Source organism: Plutella xylostella, chromosome 29 (genome assembly GCF_932276165.1).
Source record: "Plutella xylostella chromosome 29, ilPluXylo3.1, whole genome shotgun sequence".
Lineage (NCBI taxonomy): Eukaryota > Metazoa > Arthropoda > Insecta > Lepidoptera > Plutellidae > Plutella > Plutella xylostella.
Window position 1 is genome coordinate 5,837,888 of NC_064009.1, and position 19,848 is coordinate 5,857,735.

The 19,848-nt window shown below is 42.7% G+C and overlaps 1 protein-coding gene across 1 annotated transcript; it reads right to left on the reverse strand.

Annotated features, from left to right (window-relative positions):
- Window positions 1-5,429: 5,429 nt before the first annotated feature.
- LOC119692922 (dipeptidase 1-like) lies at window positions 5,430-17,837 on the reverse strand. The gene is made up of 2 exons (XM_038114591.2): window positions 17,578-17,837; window positions 5,430-7,115 (listed from the first exon to the last, which is right to left on the reverse strand). The coding sequence occupies exons 1-2, from the start codon at window positions 17,731-17,733 to the stop codon at window positions 5,766-5,768; spliced, it is 1,506 nt and encodes a 501-aa protein (XP_037970519.2). The 5' UTR covers window positions 17,734-17,837; the 3' UTR covers window positions 5,430-5,765.
- Window positions 17,838-19,848: the final 2,011 nt, after the last annotated feature.

The window sequence follows — 19,848 nt, forward strand, 5'->3', positions numbered from 1 at the left end:
ACAGCTTGTGCCAAATCAAAATGTCAGTGCGCCTGCTCAGAGTCATCCAACAGGTACAGCGGGAGTTAGCTGTGATGTCAAGTTACCTCGCATACAATTGCCGACATTTAAGGGAGGTTATGACGAATGGCAAGCATTTCACGACTTGTTTCTGAAACTTATCCATGAGAACACTCTTTTAAGCAATGTCCAGAAACTTCACTATTTAAAAAGTAGTTTAACGGGTGAGCCAGAGAATCTACTTCGGAACCTACCAACAACAGACGCAAACTATGATGAAGCGTGGAAGCAGTTGAAACGTCGCTACGACAACAAGAGATACAATGTAAATGAGATATTTAAGCGACTTTTTAATCAAAAGACTATAAATTCAGCATCGTCAACTGCAATCAAACTGCTGCTGGACACTACTACGTCGTGCCTGAAGTCATTGGACAATATTGGTGTTTCTACGTCATCTTGGGACTCTATCGTGAGTTATATTGTTCTGTCTAAATTAGACCAAGAGTCGCGAAAGCAGTGGGAATACCAACTTAGTGTGGGTTTGTCTGATGAGTTGCCAACTTGGGCACAACTTGTAGATTTTCTCGAATGTAGATTTAGAGCTTTAGAAATGGTAGATTCATCTAATATTTGTGATGTGAAACCATCATGCTACAATGCCAAACAATCTAGCTCCTCATTAAAACAAAAGTCGTTTCATGCCACCACCTCAAGTGTACCAGAAGAGAAAAAAGACAATAACAATAGTATTAGTTGCGGGTTATGTTTAGGTCAACACTGGCTTTATCAGTGTAAACAGTTTGGAAAGCAATCTCCTCAAGAGCGAGTTAATGTAGTAGAATCAAAGAGATTGTGCTTCAACTGTTTGTCACCGACACATGCGGTAAGGCAGTGTCATCAAGCTACGTGCTGTCGACGTTGCGGTAGACGTCACCACACGATGCTTCACTATGAGAGAGATATTCCGAAATCAACGCAGTCAGAGTCCAAATCTTTCGAAAGAGATGTAAAACAAGCAGTAAATAGTGTAGCTTCAACTGCAGATGCAGAGACGAGAGTAGTAGCAAATTTTGTTAAAGATGAGTACACTGAAAACAGTGTTTTATTGGCTACGGCTATGGTCAAGGCTAAATCAAACAATTGCTATGCTCAATCCCATGTAATCAGGGCCCTTCTCGATCAAGGGTCCCAAGCATCCTTTGTTACAGAGTCAACAGCTCAGTTACTTAGGCTGAAAAGAGTTCCGGTGAATGCTTCTGTAGCTGGCTTGGGTGATGGTGAAACTAAAATTAAAAATATGGTTTCACTCATACTACAATCACGCCACAGCCCAGCTCTATCCATTCGTGTCAATGCGTTTGTGATGTCATCATTGACATCATTCCAGCAGGCATCACCTGTTAATGTTTCTGATTGGCTAGAACTGAGAAACTTACCACTAGCTGATTCGGACATACAATCACCCAGTCGAATTGATATTCTACTGGGAGCTGAAGTATACGGTGAGATCATTTTAGAGGGTTTGATAAAGATCAACAATGGACCAATCGCACAAAATTCTATGTTCGGTTGGATCATTTCAGGTAGAGTTCAAACTAATCAAGCTTCAGCAAAGCCAGTGATCAGCATGCATGTGCAAGTTAAAGAAGACGTTCTTCTGAAGAAGTTTTGGGAACTGGAGAACGAACCAGATGGTATAACAAAACGACTGACGAAAGAAGAAAAGAAATGTGAGGAGATATTTAATACAACTTTCCAGAGAGATCAAGAAGGTCGCTATGTTGTGAGACTGCCATTCAATACAGAGGATCCTGAGTGTCAATACGGACAGTCACAAAACATAGCAAGGAAGAGATTCGCGTTACTAGAGAAAAAACTGATGAAGAATCCAGGTTTAAAGAAAGACTATGAAGGTGTTATTGAAGAGTACGCTCAGCTTAATCACATGTCTTTAATTACCAACAGTGAAGAAAAGAACAATGAAAAAGCGGTATATCTACCTCATCATGCGGTGGTTAGGGAAGACAAGGAGACTACAAAGGTTCGTGTCGTGTTTGACGCGTCCTGTAAGGGTGTCAACAATGTGTCTTTAAATGACAATCTCCTTGTCGGACCGAAGCTACAACAGGATCTTCGTCACATTCTTATGAGGTGGAGATCTCATCAAATTTGCCTAGTGGCTGATTTGGTAAAGATGTACCGTCAAGTCCGAGTGCATCCAGATGATACAGACTTTCAGAGAATTTTGTGGAGGCCGTCGCCCGACCAACCAATTCAACATAACCGGCTATTGACATTAACATTTGGGACGGCATCCGCACCCTATTTAGCAGTCAAGGCTATGCAACAATTAGCCAAAGATGAGATGCCGAATTGTCCAAAGGCAGCAAAAATCACGCTAGAAGACTACTATATGGACGATTTAATGACTGGTTGTGACACAGACGCGGAGGCTATTGAGATTTACGATGAAATGACCAAGTTGATGAAGTCAGGTGGCTTTCAATTGCAAAAATGGTGCAGTAATAGTGAAATATTACTGAAGTATATTGAACAAGAGAATCAACAATTGAATAAGTCCATCCCAATCAAAGTTGGCAACACGGTTAAAGTGTTAGGAGTTAATTGGAACAAGCAAACTGACAGCTTCGAGTATACAATATCATTGCCAAGAGTTAACGGACCATTCACCAAAAGATCAGTTCTTTCAGATATAGCTAGGCTGTATGATCCGATGGGTTGGATCGCACCAGTGGTGATAGTAGCCAAAGTCTTTATTCAAAAGTTGTGGAAATCTCAACTGCAATGGGACACTGATCTGACACCCGAACTTTTGAATGAATGGCTTCGATTCAGAAATGAACTCGTCAAAATAGCAGGCATTAATATTCCGAGATGGATTAATACAACCAAAGAGAGTCGAGTTGAGTTGCATACGTTTGCGGACGCTTCTCAAACTGCGTATGCAGCTGTGGTATATCTTCGGGCAGTCGATGCGAGTAAAAATATTAGTGTGAGTTTAATCACAGCAAAAACTAAGGTCGCTCCTATTGAGAAAGAAGTTTCAATTCCTCGTTTGGAATTATGTGCCGCATTACTTGCTACAAAGTTAGCATTTGAGGTGAGCCAAGTTATGAAAATTCCAAAGGAAAATATACGAGCTTGGACTGATTCAACAGTTGTCTTGGCGTGGCTGAGAGGACTGCCTAATCGCTGGAACACTTTCGTTAGTAACAGAGTGTCAGAAATATTGACCATTCTAGACGTCGAACAATGGAGCCATGTTTCGACACTTTGCAATCCAGCAGATTGTTCTTCAAGGGGGCTAGAGCCAAGCGAATTGACAGAACACTCACTGTGGTGGGACGGACCGAACTGGCTTCGTGAAGAAACCATTAACATTTCAACCGAGCACTATTCCACAAATGAAGAGGTACGAAGCGTTAAAGTCTTATTCACACACACGGACAAGGAAGAAGAATTTCGTTGTGTCTGGACAAAATTTTCAGATTTACAAAAAATGTTGCGCATAATGTCGTATTGCCGAAGGATCTTACGGATTAAACACGTGAAATTTTCGAATGTGGTGTCAGTAGATGAAATTAAAGCAACCTATATCATGTGTATCAAACAGACGCAAGAATTTTATTTCAGTGAAGAGATCCGACAGTTAAAAACAGCAAAAACTGTGCAGAAGAAGAGTCAACTGCATACTCTTAATCCATTTTTTGATAAAGATGGTATTCTAAGGGTAGATGGACGCATTCATTACGCTCATGTAGAGTATGACAAAAAGCATCCCATAATTTTGCCTAGTAAATGTCATCTTACTAAGCTTATAGTGTTGGATGCTCATAAAAAAACGCTACATGGCGGTCCACAGGTCATGCTCAATATCTTGCGATCTAAGTTTTGGATCATTCGCGCGCGTGATCAAGTAAAGAAAGTTTACAGAGAGTGCGTAACTTGTTTAAGATATAGCAAACAAAACAACCAATTGATGGGACGTCTTCCAGAAGTAAGATTGAAACCTAGCAGACCGTTCAAATCAGCCGGAGTTGACTTTGCCGGTCCCATCAACATACGCTTTTCACCTGGTCGAGGGTCAAAATCATACAAAGGCTATATATGCCTCTTTATTTGTATGGTTACAAGAGCCATACATTTGGAAGCAGTGTCGAGCCTCTCGACACAGGGATTCATATCTGCATATCGCAGATTTATATCAAGGAGAGGTCATTGTCAAGATCTGTACAGTGACAATGGCACAAATTTTGTTGGGGCTAATATAGAGCTTAAAGAGATGTGTAATCGTGCAAAATCAGGGCTTCCAACCGAATTTGTGCAGTTGCTTGCATTGGAACAGACTAAGTGGCATTTTATACCACCCAGTGCACCCAATTTCGGTGGCTTGTGGGAGGCTGGAGTGCGCTCTACCAAAACTCACTTGAAGAAAGTAATAGGTGATTCTACACTTACTTTCGAAGAGCTTTCCACGGTGTTAACACAAATAGAGGCTTGTCTGAACTCGCGCCCGCTTACAAAGTTAAGTGAGAATCCTGATGAACCTCTTCCATTAACCCCAGGTCATTTTTTGGTCGGAGAGCCACTAATAGCTATTCCTGACCAAGATTATTCAGAAATTCATGTAACAGGGCTACAGAGGTGGCGATTAGTCCAAAAAATGGTAACTGACTTTTGGAGACGGTGGTCCAAAGAATATTTAGTTACACTTAACCAACGTTATAAGTGGACGCATCGTCAAATAGAACCCGAAATAGATGATGTGGTGATAATTAGAGAGGATAATTTACCACCAGCTAAGTGGTTGCTAGGAAGAGTGATTGCGAGGCATAGTGGTAAGGATGGTATTACAAGAGTAGTTTCAATAAGGTGTAAAAATAATGTACTGAAACGCCCCTGTAATAAATTGTGTATTTTACCAAAAAATTGATACTGTGTTGTTTTTTTGTATAACTTGTGTATAACTTAAAGTTTGTGTTCTTTTGAGCAGCTGTAGCTTAGGTTATAGGTTACTGGTTGCAATAAATTGTCATCGCATAGTTATTAAGTAGTTATTCTATGTTTTTTTCAAGGTATAGTTCCTATTCATTTAGAGTATTGTCACGGTGGGCGGTATTATTTTCTCTCGTTTTCTTTTATTGTGTTAAAGTTCTGTCAGCAAAGAGCTTATTAAGGCTGACGCCTTGGTGGGCGGAATGTGTAATTGTATAAGTTTTTAGTTTCTAATTTATTCCCGAGATGGGGCTGTCTAACCAATTCTACATCTCGGTATGGTTTGGTTTTGGATATGTCGTAAAAGAGTTGAATGTATTTTAATTGTTACCTACTGCAAAAGTGAAAATAAACATGTGATACAAATAAAAGTGAAGTTATCAATAACCCGTAAGAAATTAAACAAAAACTATAAATAAAGAATATTTATTTTTCTATAAACACATTTCATTTATTTTCATATTAGATTTATTAGCTCACATAATACAAATTACGTCGGGCATTGAGCTTTCGTCAACGAAGTCGTGCATGGATGGAGAGGGGTCGCCTCGAGACGCCGAGACGAAGGGCTCAGCGCGCAACGCGCTCCGCGGCTAACTTTTTGTGCATTCATTTCAGGTAAGGTAGATATTTTTTATTCGCTAAATCACATTTGGACACTAATATACATGTAAAACTACGGTCAACAAGTGTCAATATTGAGCAGTGCGAGGTGTGCCGCACGGGGGCGCGGCGGGCAGCCGGCGTCACGCGGGGCCGTACACGCAGGCGCCGGCGCGCGCGGCCGCCGCCTCCTCGCCCGGCTGCACGGCGGCGCGGCGCCACTGGTCGCGCACGCGCTCCACGCCGCGCAGCACGCGCACCACGTTCATGCCGGCCAGCGCGCGCACGTCCTCCTCGCTCCAGTCGGGGTCCCGCAGCAGCTCGGCCAGCAGGTGCGGGTAGCGCGACACGTCCTCCAGCCCCGCGGGCGGCGCGTCGATGCCGTCGTAGCCCGCGCCGAGCCCCACGTGCGCCACGCCCGCCACGCGCCGCACGTGCTTGATGTGCGCCACCACGTCCTCGAGCGTGGCGCGCTCGCCGCACGTCACCAGCTTCGCGTAGAAGTTGATCATGACGACGCCGCCGTTGGCCGCCACGAGGCGCAGCAGCTCGTCGGGCACGTTGCGCGTGGAGTTGCACAGCGCCGCCGCGCCCGAGTGCGAGAACACCACCGGCGCCTGCGTCGTGGCCAGCGCGTCGCGCGCCGTCTCCTCGCCCGCGTGCGACAGGTCCACGATCATGCCCAGGCGGTTCATCTCGCGCACCACGGCGCGGCCGAACTCCGTGAGCCCGCCCGCCGCGCCAGCCGCGCGCGCCCACCGCGTGTCGCACGTGTGGGTCACGGTGAGGTAGCGCGCGCCCAGCTGGTAGAAGGCGCGCAGCACGGCCAGCGAGTCGCCGAGCGCGTGCCCGCCCTCCACGCCGATGAGCGAGGCGATGCGGCCGTCGCGGTGCGCGTCCAGCAGCTCGGCCGCGTCGGTCACGAGCGCCAGGTGCGCCGCGTTCATGTCCACGATGCGCTTGATGACGTCCATCTGCTCGAGCGCGAGCTGCACGGCGTCGCGGTCGCGCGCGCCGCACGGCACGTAGGCGGACCAGAACTGCGCGCCGACCTGGCCCAGCCGCAGCCGCGGGATGTCCGTGTGCGACCAGCGCGAGCGCGCCCACGGCTCCAGGCTCTCGAGGCCGGCGCTCAAATTGAAGTCACCGATTTTGTTGTGTAAAAATTTTCGTACGTTCCACGCGAGGTCGTTGTGCCCATCGACGAGCGGCGAGTCCCGCAGCAGCTTGCGGACGGTGGAGAGTCGCTGCTCGGGCGTGGCACGGCCGCCGCCGCCCAGCGCTAGGGGTAGCGCCAGGGCGGCGCCCAGCCCCGCCAACACCACGAGCGCGGCCAGAGCGATGCGCCAGCGCGGGCGCCGCGGCGTGGGCTTCTCGTCCGAGCTGCCGGATGCGGAGGCTGACAGTGAGTCCGGCGCCCAGCGCCCGCAGCGCTCCGCCACGTCCGGCAGCGGGCCCGGAAACGTCATGCCCTCCGGCACCGGGACGGCCGCCTGCAACAAACATAAAAAAACTCTATCATTTAAACAGTCAAGAGCATAATTTGGCTCACAATCTGCCACACAAAATGCAGATTTTCGTGAAAAATCCCTTAAAAAAATTACAATGTACCAACCGCTACAACTGTAATAAAAAAGGATGCTAATGATTGCGCATACAAACGCCTGTCCTAAAAGCCCGTAGTAATGAACGCCCTCGGGAATCACTAATAACTTTATTATGCCCCCGCGAGAGCTAAATTCACAGTTGCAGGTCGTATCAGGCGTGACAATAATTTTCCGAGTGTTCAATTATGCAAGGGGCACAGCATGGGAACGGGGAGGTGCGAGGCGGACGGGAAGGGGAGGGGGAGTAGCCTCTGATCTCTGACCCATTTTCATGGAACTGGCACGGAGGACTTGTTCACGGGGACCCACTAAGTAAGCTAACAATAAAATTACGCAGCACATATTTGATGGCGTTGTGCAGAATGGCTATTCTAATTAATTCTGAAACTATTATTTCCGTTAGTGATTGGCCGCTTGGAAGTGCCGCTGTGTCGCTATTGAAGTGTCCCCTTTTGTTTATCCCGCAGACTGTTGGCATTAGCGGAGATGTCGCGATCGGGAGCTATCTGGAAATGTTTGCTCCACTTCACTATCTATTCATTGTCAACATGAAGTGGCACTTTAGATCAAACTTTCGTTAGATAAACTACCGACCTACACAGATTGTCATCGTTATTAGCAAATAGCTGCCCTAATCTGCACAATAGGTCTTGAATAAGGTTCTTCATACTGGATGCGATCAGAGGTTATTTGCATCCAGTCTTTACCAACCAATGCTCGCTCCACCTTACTGATAGGCGGTCCAAAATAGGTTAATTTGCCCAGTCGAAGTATCCACTCTTGAGTCGGGTTACTTCAGTCAGTTTATATACTCGCATACATCTCTCTGAACAGTATAGACCGACGTTTCTAACTACCCTACTCCTTAGATATGTTCGCAAGTACGAATACCTGCCGCCCTAAATAAAAATATAATGGAGCATACAATAGCTATAATAATAATATCTACATTTAAGTAGCGCTAAACAGTCAGGTCCAACACAACATATTACGTCAAAGGTTATTCGACCATAATTGCGGGCAATATATTTGGGGATCATAAGTTAATTGCTCCCAGACAACAGGCTCGCGTCTAGCGCAGGACGTGCCGCGCCCGACATTATACCCATTACATACCCCTTACCTATGTATTATATACATGTGTATGTACCCTTATTACACTTTAGCACCGACCTACTGCTACACAGATACATGTGTGTTGTCCGGACCGGATGGATATATTGGCGACCTTAGCTGACACGGAAATAGGTACCCAAAATATAAAAATGAATTGTAAACATTTATGTGATGATATCTTTTTATTAGGTTTTGAGCCGGACAAGCACCTGATGTTGTCTGATCAGTTTAATTATGTACTTGTCTGTTTAACTTTTTTTTTTGTATAACCTAAGTTTACCTACGGTGAGTATTTTTTCAATAAGTACTAACTACATTAGTATATAACGAGTACAACCCATTCGTTTTGCACATATTCCCTCCAGCGACTTATAAATTAGCTATGTACAATTGTACATTCAAAACATGTCAGAGCTACGTTTCCACTAACAAAATACACATCGGCATTTGGCACTAATGCATCCATTGGCTGAATGATGTCCTAGCTGGAGACGTATGTAAATGAGCGAGCTCTCAGAGGAGCCAGTGTAGTGGGGTAGGTCAGAGCGGCCGGCTCGCCTTGCCAATGTGCCTTCGATTAATTCCTCCCTACATGCTTGATAGCGGGGAATGAACATTGCACACGTCTAGTGCCTCACATCCCTACATATACATAGGTCCCATACATACATGTAAGTATGCACAGCTTAACTAGCATGATCTAAGTGATCCGTCTACTCACGTAGCGGGGTCGAACCTTGTTTGTTCAACCGCCATCATTTTAAAATGCATGAATGTAGAATAAAAGGAGTTACAAAGTGGTTTGAGCACTTATCGGTGAGTTTCCTCGTGGATGCACTTTTACAATAGAATTATTAATAAATATAAAAATCCGCCTTGCAAAGAGACAACGGTCTAACAATAGCAGCTTGAGATGAAAGAATCCGCTGCTCTTTTATCGGAGACCTACATTTTAAAATGGATGGCAAATATTTTTACTTTAACCTAATTTTATTCAAATTGTTTTTTTTTAACTAAGCACTAACGCTTACGGGTTACTTACATAACATTTAAGAGAACGATTAAGCTTTGCATTTGTGTATACGAGTATCTACAATTTTCCTCTCATCGTAGGTCATTGTGTTTGCCGCATACACATATTATACATAGCCGTATGACTATGTAGCTACGAACGTGTATCCTGACTAACCTATGTCATTGTCCGACAAGACATGTACCTGCTATTCTCACTACGAGTACATAGGTGAAGATATGTCAGGTCAGGCAGGACCGATACTGGGGCGGCTAGCATTACACTATAGGTTGGATAGCGAGGAGGGTAGATTTAACCGACAATTGTTCCCACACTATTCAAGCTTTATACCTTACAGATTCCGAGTGACTTCAGGATAGTTATGTAATTTACCAGTTATGAAATTCAGGCAGAGCTTCACTAATTAAATGCCATAATCGAGACCGTTAATTTAATAATCTACACACCTTAGTAGGCGAGGTGGGTTGTATAATGTACAACCATTTATTTTAAGTAGGTCTCCGAGCTCCTACCACTGCCGGCTCAAAAGAACAATTATCAACATTACATGAAAATGATTTTAAAAACCTTAAAATAAGTCATAACTAGCTCTACATTTTGCGCAGAACAAACCTTGATGACTTTGAAAAGTATTTTTAAGGGAGCAAGAATTCGTTTGTGTTGTTAGGTGGTCGAGTTGAGAGTTGAGTGAGCGGGGTCGCGGCGGCGGGCGGCGGGGCGGGCGGGCGCGGGCGACGGGGGGTGGAAAGTTGTGAAAACATCGAGGCAGGCGTGGGCGGGCGGGGGCGGCGCGGACGGGGCTGCATCGATTCACTGCACAGCCTCCGCCGGAGCGACCCGTTCGGCAAAGCAATCGGGACATTCGTGAGGACAGGTTGTTTTCAGCGCTGCCGGACGAACAATGCGGAACCTATTGTTATTACTGTTTGGCGGTTGCCAATGTATGTCAGATCAGCGGAGAATATCAATTGGAAAACAAAATAACACATCATACTATGATTCCGAAAAGTTCTTACAAAATTTCCCCGCCAGTTTATGAGCATGTCTTGAACATTTATCATGATATTTTGTGATCCAATCAATGTAGGTGTTGATTGTATTATAAAATACTTAGCGGATGTCCGCAAGCTCCGGCTTCGCTTTAAAACATTTCCCCGTAAAGGAGTCCCGTCCTGGCGTCGTAGGATGATTTGATAACTGTTTTCGACATAATCCTAGGGATATTGTAAGATCTGTGCGACGCCGAGCATAGCGGGAAGGAGCATGTTGGTGCGGTGCACATTAAAAACAAAGCAGAACGCAACTAATTACTTATTCGTGTTAATGCAACATGCCTAGTATCTTTGCGAAAATTAGATTTATTTAATCATTCCATAACAAATTGATATATTAGTCTGCTCTGACGACACTTGTAAGTTAGAGGCTTGACTGCCATCCGTTTCAACAGATTAGGTCGGGGTCGCCATCATATTGTTTTGATATAAGAACTATATTTAAAACTAACTTAGGTTCTAAATTTCATTACATTTGGTTAATAAATGTCCAAAATGGAAATTCATACCCTGCGTTTACGTCTTTTCTCACCTTTAAAGGTAAAATTTATTTTTTGAAATTAAAATGGGACCATATTTGAGGTTAATCCAATAACATCAAAAAAATAATTATCAAAATCGTTCCATAACTGGTGAAAATATCGGTTAACATTCATTTTTATATACAGACGAATTGAGAACCTCCTCCTTTTATCGCAGTCGGTTAAAAATATGTGAGCGTGTGTGCGGCTTGTGTTCAATAACCGAACAGGGCCGGAGCGGCGGCGGCCGGGCCGCGCGGCATAATGTTGCGTGAAATTTGCGCCCCCATTGTTACCTCGAGCCCCGCACGCTCCGCCGCCGCCCCGGCCAGTCGACTGGAACGCCGCACTTCCAGCAAACCACCGTAAATAACAGCTCGAGACGTGCAGCCAACTTACTAACAGGTAAACATTCCTAAAAGCTCTCTTATGATTGGTTTATTCAGAAACCATTTTCGTAATTAAATTCTCTGATTGGCCATCTCGATAGTGCTGCCAAGTTTCACCGGCTTGTAGCAACTTCATTGGTGCAAGTGGTGGGACACAGGCAAGTCCGTGCGCAGGTGAACAGCAGTGACCCGGGCCGCCCCGGACAGAGGTTTATTTGTGCCCGCTGCACTGTTAACTGATCCGTGGGGTTTACTACAATGCTGCAAGATCATTATTTTCTTCATTATGATTATGATTGCAGTGCACTGAAAACTGAGGTTGTTGATGTTGGAGTTCTATCATTATGGTCATATTTAGGGTATTTATAATAAGTATTTTAAAGATATTGATTAATAGAGAAATTAATTATACATTTGAAACGCTGATACCGTTTGCGTCGCAACCTACCATGTGAGTACAATTTAATGTACATCGAAAAGCGGTCTGCCTATTATGTTATAGTGTGCCTGACTACCTATACTATCTCAAGCCTGACTAATATGTTCGCATATTTCAATATTACATTAACTTTATCGCGTAAGTACGTAGATCGCACCGCCTACTCGCACGCTCCGCGCATACCTGCCCGCCACTAGCGGCCCCCACAGCACACTGCAATGCGTACAGCATCCGACGAGCTGAAGAATATAAATTTTGCAAATTAAATTACTCAATTTAACGAGGAGTGTCTCTCCGGGAACTCCGAAACTCTTGGCGGGATCCTAAACAGGCCAAATTAAAAGTTATGTCGTTTTAGCGCGGCACGCGGCGAGCTACCTACCGCCATCAACAAATATATAAGTCACTTGAAAAAGCACTCGCATTATCCCGCAGTAACCGACCGTAAGCTACTCTGAAGATTTTCGCTGCGGCAGGAAACTTGGAGAGTGCCAACACAAAGTCTATTATAACCACATATTACGGCACGTTTTTCAACTACCTACACCCTTTTTGGAAGCTCCATTTTTGAACTGGGTCATCCTTTAAATTAGACAGCTGCACGCTACATGCCGCAGCCTCTGGATAAAGATAGAGCTGATCAATATGTGACCCGGCCAACACATCTACATACAAATAAGAGTCACCTGAGCTGAGGTCTACATCATACGTACATTACATATAGATATAAAATACCTACGGTATTTCCATTATATACGGTATTTCATTTTACTACTTCATGAAAAAATAATTTAATCTGCTACTTTGTTATTTCAGGTAAAATGAATACCAACTAAGACAGATTTAATAAAACGTATAATATAACACTTAAGGCTGCGGCGTATTAAAAACCAGATATTTTCCACGTCGGGTCTCTCTAAAGTATAATCTTCGCCCGTGGCATCTAACAAAGCTCCAGGAAAATATTTATAAGCAAAAAAATTCTATAAGTTTGTTAGATACGAGGCCTGTACCGTTTCCAGCGTTGAACACAACTGGTTTAATTTTAAATAAGTTACTATGACTACTAATTGTTCCGTTAGTAAGTAGGTACTTACTTCCTGAATCATTATTCATTAGGAATTTAATCTGTTATCCGAAATGTGTTTAGACGGAATTTATCTAATTTGTCAGGATGCGAAGCAAGATTATAAGGCAGAAATGAATTCCCCGAATACCTGCATCCGGGTTACTGGATTGGAACCTTCGTGAGCTTGGAACGTTGCCCAGCCAGCTCCCCACTGGGGGTTGGTGGGTCAAATATTTTTTGTCCTAGATGTGCAGTTTTGCTTACGATCAATTCCTTTAGAGTTAAGGGTGTTTATATTCTCTAATACACACGCGAGCAATGACAAAGTTCCACTAATCACTGGAACTTTTTCAAGTACGCTGATCCCTGCCTCTATTATATTGGCTCTATCATAAATATTAAGACTAAAATTCAGGATTTATCTGGTTTAAAAAAAGCAATACCGTTTTTGGTATTTAATCTTGTTAAATATACGTTATGTTTCGATAAACTGATGTACGCAATCTCAACTTAGTCCTATTATCTGATCATTGCCTAAATAATTTAGAGTCAATGGACCTGAAAACGTGTGTGCCTAAATAAAAAATTCACACCGTAAAGGTTCAATTTCCACAGAGGGTATAAACACCTACGAGGTTGTGAAAATTTCATGATTAGGGTTTTTTAGCTCATGAAATTTTACTGTAGGATGTTCTATCTCTAGTATAATTATGTAGTTTGATACAAAACTGCCTCGCTGCTTTAGCTAACAAAACCAATCATAGTTAATATACATCGTATTTATAATAAACATTAATCTGTAATGTTACTGTTTAGTCGTGTCGTACTATTAAGATTATAATAAAAAAAACTGGTTTGCTTAATAAGAAATTGTAGATTAGGGAATCTATTCTCTATTATTATTCTTTATTATTATCACGTGAGTGTACTCACGTGTAATAAAAAAGTTCCACTTACAAAATTCCGACACAAAAAGGCCTCTATTTTTTATACAATTACATAAGTAATTAAAGTTGAACACAATACATATTTACGATGTTAGCTGGAGCACGTAGCGGTGGTAGCTCAGTACGGAGCGGTGGTAGCTCAGTCGGGTAAGCGCCCGCTTCTCACGCCAGAGATGCGGGTTCGAATCCCGGCGCTGACATGTACCCATGAGTTCTTTTCTGAATTTAAGTACAATGTATACCATCGCTCTTACGGTGAAGGAAAACATCGTGAGGAAACCTGCATATCTAGATTTAGCACATCTAGATATGTGAACCCACCAACCCGCAGTGGACCAGCGTGGTGGGAAAATGGTCCAAGCTTAGGAAGGCAGTTTAGACCTTGGGGATATGCACAAAGGTTCCATTCGAGAGAGCCAGGTGCAGGTACTTACACCCCCACAGAGAATAGAATAGAATAGATGTTAGCTGGAAATATTCTAAAGCGCTATTAAATGTACTTTCATATTACAGAGCCTTTTCCTTTCAGGAGTAATTTACTTAGTGCTTTCCTACTGGACCTTTTTCATTGCTCGTGAGTTCTCATACATATTATATACCTATGTAATGTGTCCAACGTCCGAGTACGGTAAACGGAAGCCCGGCGGCGCGTCACGGTGCGGACAGAAAGGCTTCGATTCCATTCGACACAAAAAGTCGACAGTCGGAAATGGACTCGGAGCAAGGAACGTGCACCAATTCTTGCCGGAAACCAGTCGACATGCGAACCTCAAAGGGAGCATTTGATCGGCGGATGTGAGAGCATCGGCGTCAAATGATAAGCAAGTGTTGAGATATCTCGACCGTCTCATATTCTCTCTGAAGATATCGCAGCGTATTTTTGCGTTTGATAGAGTGAGTGTTATATCTAGATAAAGTGTAACAATCAGTAGGTGTAAGGTTTTTTGTAACTATTTCTTGTAGGTAAATGTTTGTTTACATGTTTTTGTGTGTAATTTATAGTTCATATATTATGCAAGTGCTTTACTAGCGTTAGTGGGTAATTAACTATTGGTATTACACGAACGACTATATTAATGAAGTATATTTAAGTAGAAAATTCATAAACATTAGGATAATTTGCAAGTAGAAAGTTTGAGTATGTGCGTGCATAAGAACAAGAAACCAAATACAAATCTTGACAAATCCGTTTAACGCTATAAAATTGAGTGCCGCTCAATTGAGATGTAAAGAGAGCTGGGTTCCTCCACGTCAGGACACATGTGTTAAATTTTATCGCCCCCCTCTCCCCTCCCTTCCCCCGTGCTAGGTTCCCGCGCAAAAATGTCTCCCTAAAGCTTTTTGACTTAATATTTTTCTTTCAGAAAACTTCGCGTTGATTTAGTGTTCAACTTTGCCGTATACTTTAAATGTGTTGTCTGAAAAGTATGAAGTTATGAGAACCAATGGATTAAAGCACTCCTTCACTCAAGCTGCTGTCTAACTAAATTACAAACTTCTCTATAGATTAGTAACGGATTAAACCGTAATTAAAAACGTACAAGCTTTTACCAAGTATTTTTTATACTTCATTGAGTTTTATAAAGACAACGCCAATACTACTTCTATCAGTATTTTAAGATTTACTTAACTCTGTATACACGTAGCAGCAAATAACAGAAGATGCTTGCACGTAGCTTACAGAAATCACAATGCGAATGGGAAGCATGAATAGCCGAAAAGCATTTCGTGTTTTACGGTACGGAGAGTACCTTGTTCAGTGGAGAGCACACAGTACATGACGACTGGCGGCGTGTGCTGCGAACATCACTATATATCATAAGTTTCAGCCTTCGTAAAGTACCTATAGGACAATGAGTTGAATAACCCCCACGAGGAAAGAATATGAGGGCGAAAACAAAGTACATAAAGCCAAAAACTTTACTGAATGGAAAATGTTGTAGCCCTCTTAAATGGGTGTATGAAGTTTAACGAAATAAATCGAGCGCCGACTCACGCAACAAAAGTTAGAAGTGCCATTTTATCTTATTTATACTTACAAGTGTTTTATTTAGTGATACTTGACTTTTATTTTATCGTCTTGGGCTCATTTTGACCACATAAATATTTACATTTATGAAGTGTTTTTTCTCTTTCTCTGTTATGTCCCAATAACTTTTAAACTGTCCAAGAATAAGTACTATAAGCTGTAAAATATTTGAATTCACGTGGGAATGGCACATCTTGCCGTAAATGCATGATATTGAAAACCTTACATTTAAATCGTCATATTACAAAATTATAGACAGACCGTAGGTACGTTTCATCCATAGTACTAACTTTACTTTATGGTTTCACCAGATGCTCCTATATAAGTACCTGATAATTCTTGTAGAACGAACCAAATTCCTCAAGGGGAGATAACCTAATTAACTATCGTGTCACGAATTAAATTTAGAACAAACAGAGGGACGGCAATGATATTATGCAAAACACACAACAAGCCCTCTGGCACGGCGCGAGCTACCAGAACTCCGCTTTAAATCATACTTGCCACAATGTCAAGTGTTTTGGATTAAATGAATCATTAAATACACGGTGCTTATTCTTCATCGTCAAGCTTTATCGCAATTCTAACTTTGTAAGCTCTCCGATAATTTTATGACTGTGGAGGATACCCTTTTTTGGTGAACCCTTGCAATCTGAACTTAATTTAGATTATACTTTATGCCACGGCTAAGTAGTTTTTTTTTTAATTTTCTAAATACCTAAGTACATGTAAAAATTAGACCTCTAAAATAGTTCTTGACTTATATGATTTGTTTTATACGTATTGTAAATTCCTGCAGTTTTGCAACCTACAACTTATCACGGAAAATAGCATTGCCTCTTTAGAAAAATATACCTACATATTGAACTTATTGATATTACGTACTCATAATTTTTCTCAAAAATTAATAAATATTTAACTTATATTGGAAATACCTATCTTAATATAATAAATTATCGATCAAGCATGGAACAAACGCGTAAGTTATCTGTATCCAATTTAAATGTAAATCTTCAAATGTTTTAAAACCGATGGTACAATACCCTTATGGTCCAGCGGTTTTTATATTCGGGTAAATTTGGGTAACTTCATTCTTGTAGGTATTGAATGAGTATAATAATGCATATTTTATCAGGGACATGCCTTACTGACCCGTGGTCAGTGAACTCAAAATATATAGTCTGATGCTACATCAAAACAAAAATGCATTGTATAAACCCATGCATATGAACCTACACACAGTAATATACTTACACTGTACAAAAATTTAAAGTTAATGTCTATGAAAATTTTAATTATATTCATGCAAATTTATTTCATATTAGACTAAAGCTACAGCTTGCGTTATTAAAAATGACGACGTCGTAAATTGAATATCAACAAGCTGTAAACACATTTGCATAATATCGTACGCGAAACAAGACGGCTAGGTTATAGGTTCTCACCACTACACGTCCAATTTGAATATCATGTACGTGTGTGTAATTCTGCGTACCTACTTTAATTCATTCTACTTCTACTTATTATGCGACTATTAAGGTAATTATACCAAATACTATTTATTATCATTCATCTTCAGCACCATAATTTCATCCTTTTAAACTTATAACACCACTAAAAACACAACACAGTTGTATCTACTGTTGAAATAATTAGAACTAGATGGAGATGGATCTACATGCATGCACGATCACAAGCGGTGCGGGGGCGGGCGCGTGGCGCGCGGGGGGGCGCGGGGGGCGGGGGGACGTACGTGGGCGTGCGGGTCGCCGAGCGCGCGGCACAGGCAGGCGTGCCCGGCCGGCACCTGGTAGTCCAGGTAGTTGCCGTAGCCCATGTGGTCGCAGGGGCAGGCGCAGGTCTCGATGTGCCGCCGCACCTCCAGCTCCAGCTCCCAGGGCGGCTCCATGGGCGCGCCGGCCGCCGAGCGCGGGCCGGGCGGCGCGGCGGCTAGCGGGGCGGGCGCGCGCGGGCCGGCGGCGCGGCGGCCGGCGGCGCGGGACGTGTGGCGCGCATGGCGGGTCGCCGGCCAGTGCCGCCAGCCCGGCCGCAGCGCCCGGGCCGCCACCCGCGCCGGCGCGCCGAGCTCGCTACCCCGCCCGCGCCCCGCACCCCGCCCGCGCGCCCCCACACTCCCGCCACATCTCTCAGATGCACAATCGTCAACCATCAATTAACTGCTCGACGTACATTAGTCGGAAATTGGATTCGAGATTGCGAAGAAAATCATTTTGTGTTCTCCTCGCCATTAATAACCAACGACAGCTTGCTCCCTTTCATAAAATAACATTCCTTATCTTCGAAATTGATAAAGACTCGAGGGTAATCTCGATTCTTGTGGAGGGTAATAAATCATAAAACAAGAAGCATGAATCTAAATATTTATGGCACCGACTTGTTATCGGACATTAAACTTGAGACACTAAATTTTCATTTATGGCTAAGTTGAACGTCTCCGGGGATCAAAGTTCACCATAAGAGGCTTAACAATATAGTAGAATATGGGAGTGAGCCAGAGGTACATGTAGGCATTCCGGCGGCGGCAGGCGGCACTTGTGCGGAGTCCCCGCCGGGCCGGGGGTCGCGCCTCGAGCCTGGAGCTGCACGACAACGACACAATCCGACCTCCTTTTCACAAGCCTCGCTCATATCGACGCAATTGAACCAAGGAAATAATCTCTACCATTTTGTTACGTTTAAGATCTTCAAAACATTTCTGTTTGTTTTCGTAAAAAATTGTTTAAATTACTTATTTGGTAACCAAGCTATTATTTATGTTTATTGTGTAATAATATAATAGATATAGCTATAATAAGCAAATTTATTACTGTACGCAGGGTAACATAGCCATACAGGTTCATAGCGAGCCCTCCCGCGCCCCCTATGGATAGAAATTCTGCAGGATAGTCGCCTTGACCTCGACCTACTTGTAGTATGTGAACGATCTGCCGGAGTTCATCTCATCTAATGAATGTTTCTATATTATTTAGTTTCAAACACTTTTTCCATCGCTGATATTTTCTATAGAAATAGCGATGGAAAAAGTGTTTGAAACTAAATAAAATACAACGCACGAATTGGCAACCAAATGCTAAGCTAACTAATTACGAAATGGCTACGAAGCATGTGTGCTACGAATGCTACAAATGCGCTACAGCGTGTAGCAATGTGCTACGCATTTGGTACGAGTCGTAGTTCACTAGCTACGCCGCGTAGCAATGTGCTACGAACTAGCTACATCGGCTACGAAACTCGTAGTCATTTGTGAAGTACAAAATCACTTTGTTCAACGGAGTTTCTCTGTTCAGAACAGAGACTTTAAACTTTTAGGCTGTTTAAATATTTTGTAATCAATGATGGTTATAAATCAAAATTCAAAAAGCATTACAAATGACTTTACCATACAATATAGTATACTTATTGATACAATAATAAGGTAAGGCAATATTCCTGTAGCTGTTACAGTTATGGTACCTTTGCTGTCTCATTTTTCTATGCTACCCTGCATTTTGAGTATTGCTATTTCTAGAATCCATAATACTTACATATTTTATTAATCGTCTGATTCTAAAGTCACAGCTGATAGATAATGGTAGATTATAACTAAATACGCCAATTTATACTAACTTATTTGTATTGGTACAGGTTCAGGCTTGCTGCAGTTTACTTATAAGTATGTAATGATATTGTTACACTAATACTAAATATATTACTATGTTAAAGCGTATTTGAGCAACTAAAGGACACTTCTGTTACTTGGTACCTACTACTACGGGGCGTCATGGCTGATGTTAATTTGTTTGGAGATAATTGGGAAGCGAGTCTCTTGTATTGTTGAGTTGGAGTTTCGTCTCATCTCAAAAGGAGTTTCCGTGGAAATTCTGCAATAAAATGTAGCATGAGTAACAACTGGGGAAAAGCAAAAGCAGCATTATAAATTTTATTTCGAAGAAGTCCTATCCATACATAGTTAATTGAAACAATCGTGTACTACTAATACTACAACTATAGCAACTTACCTCTA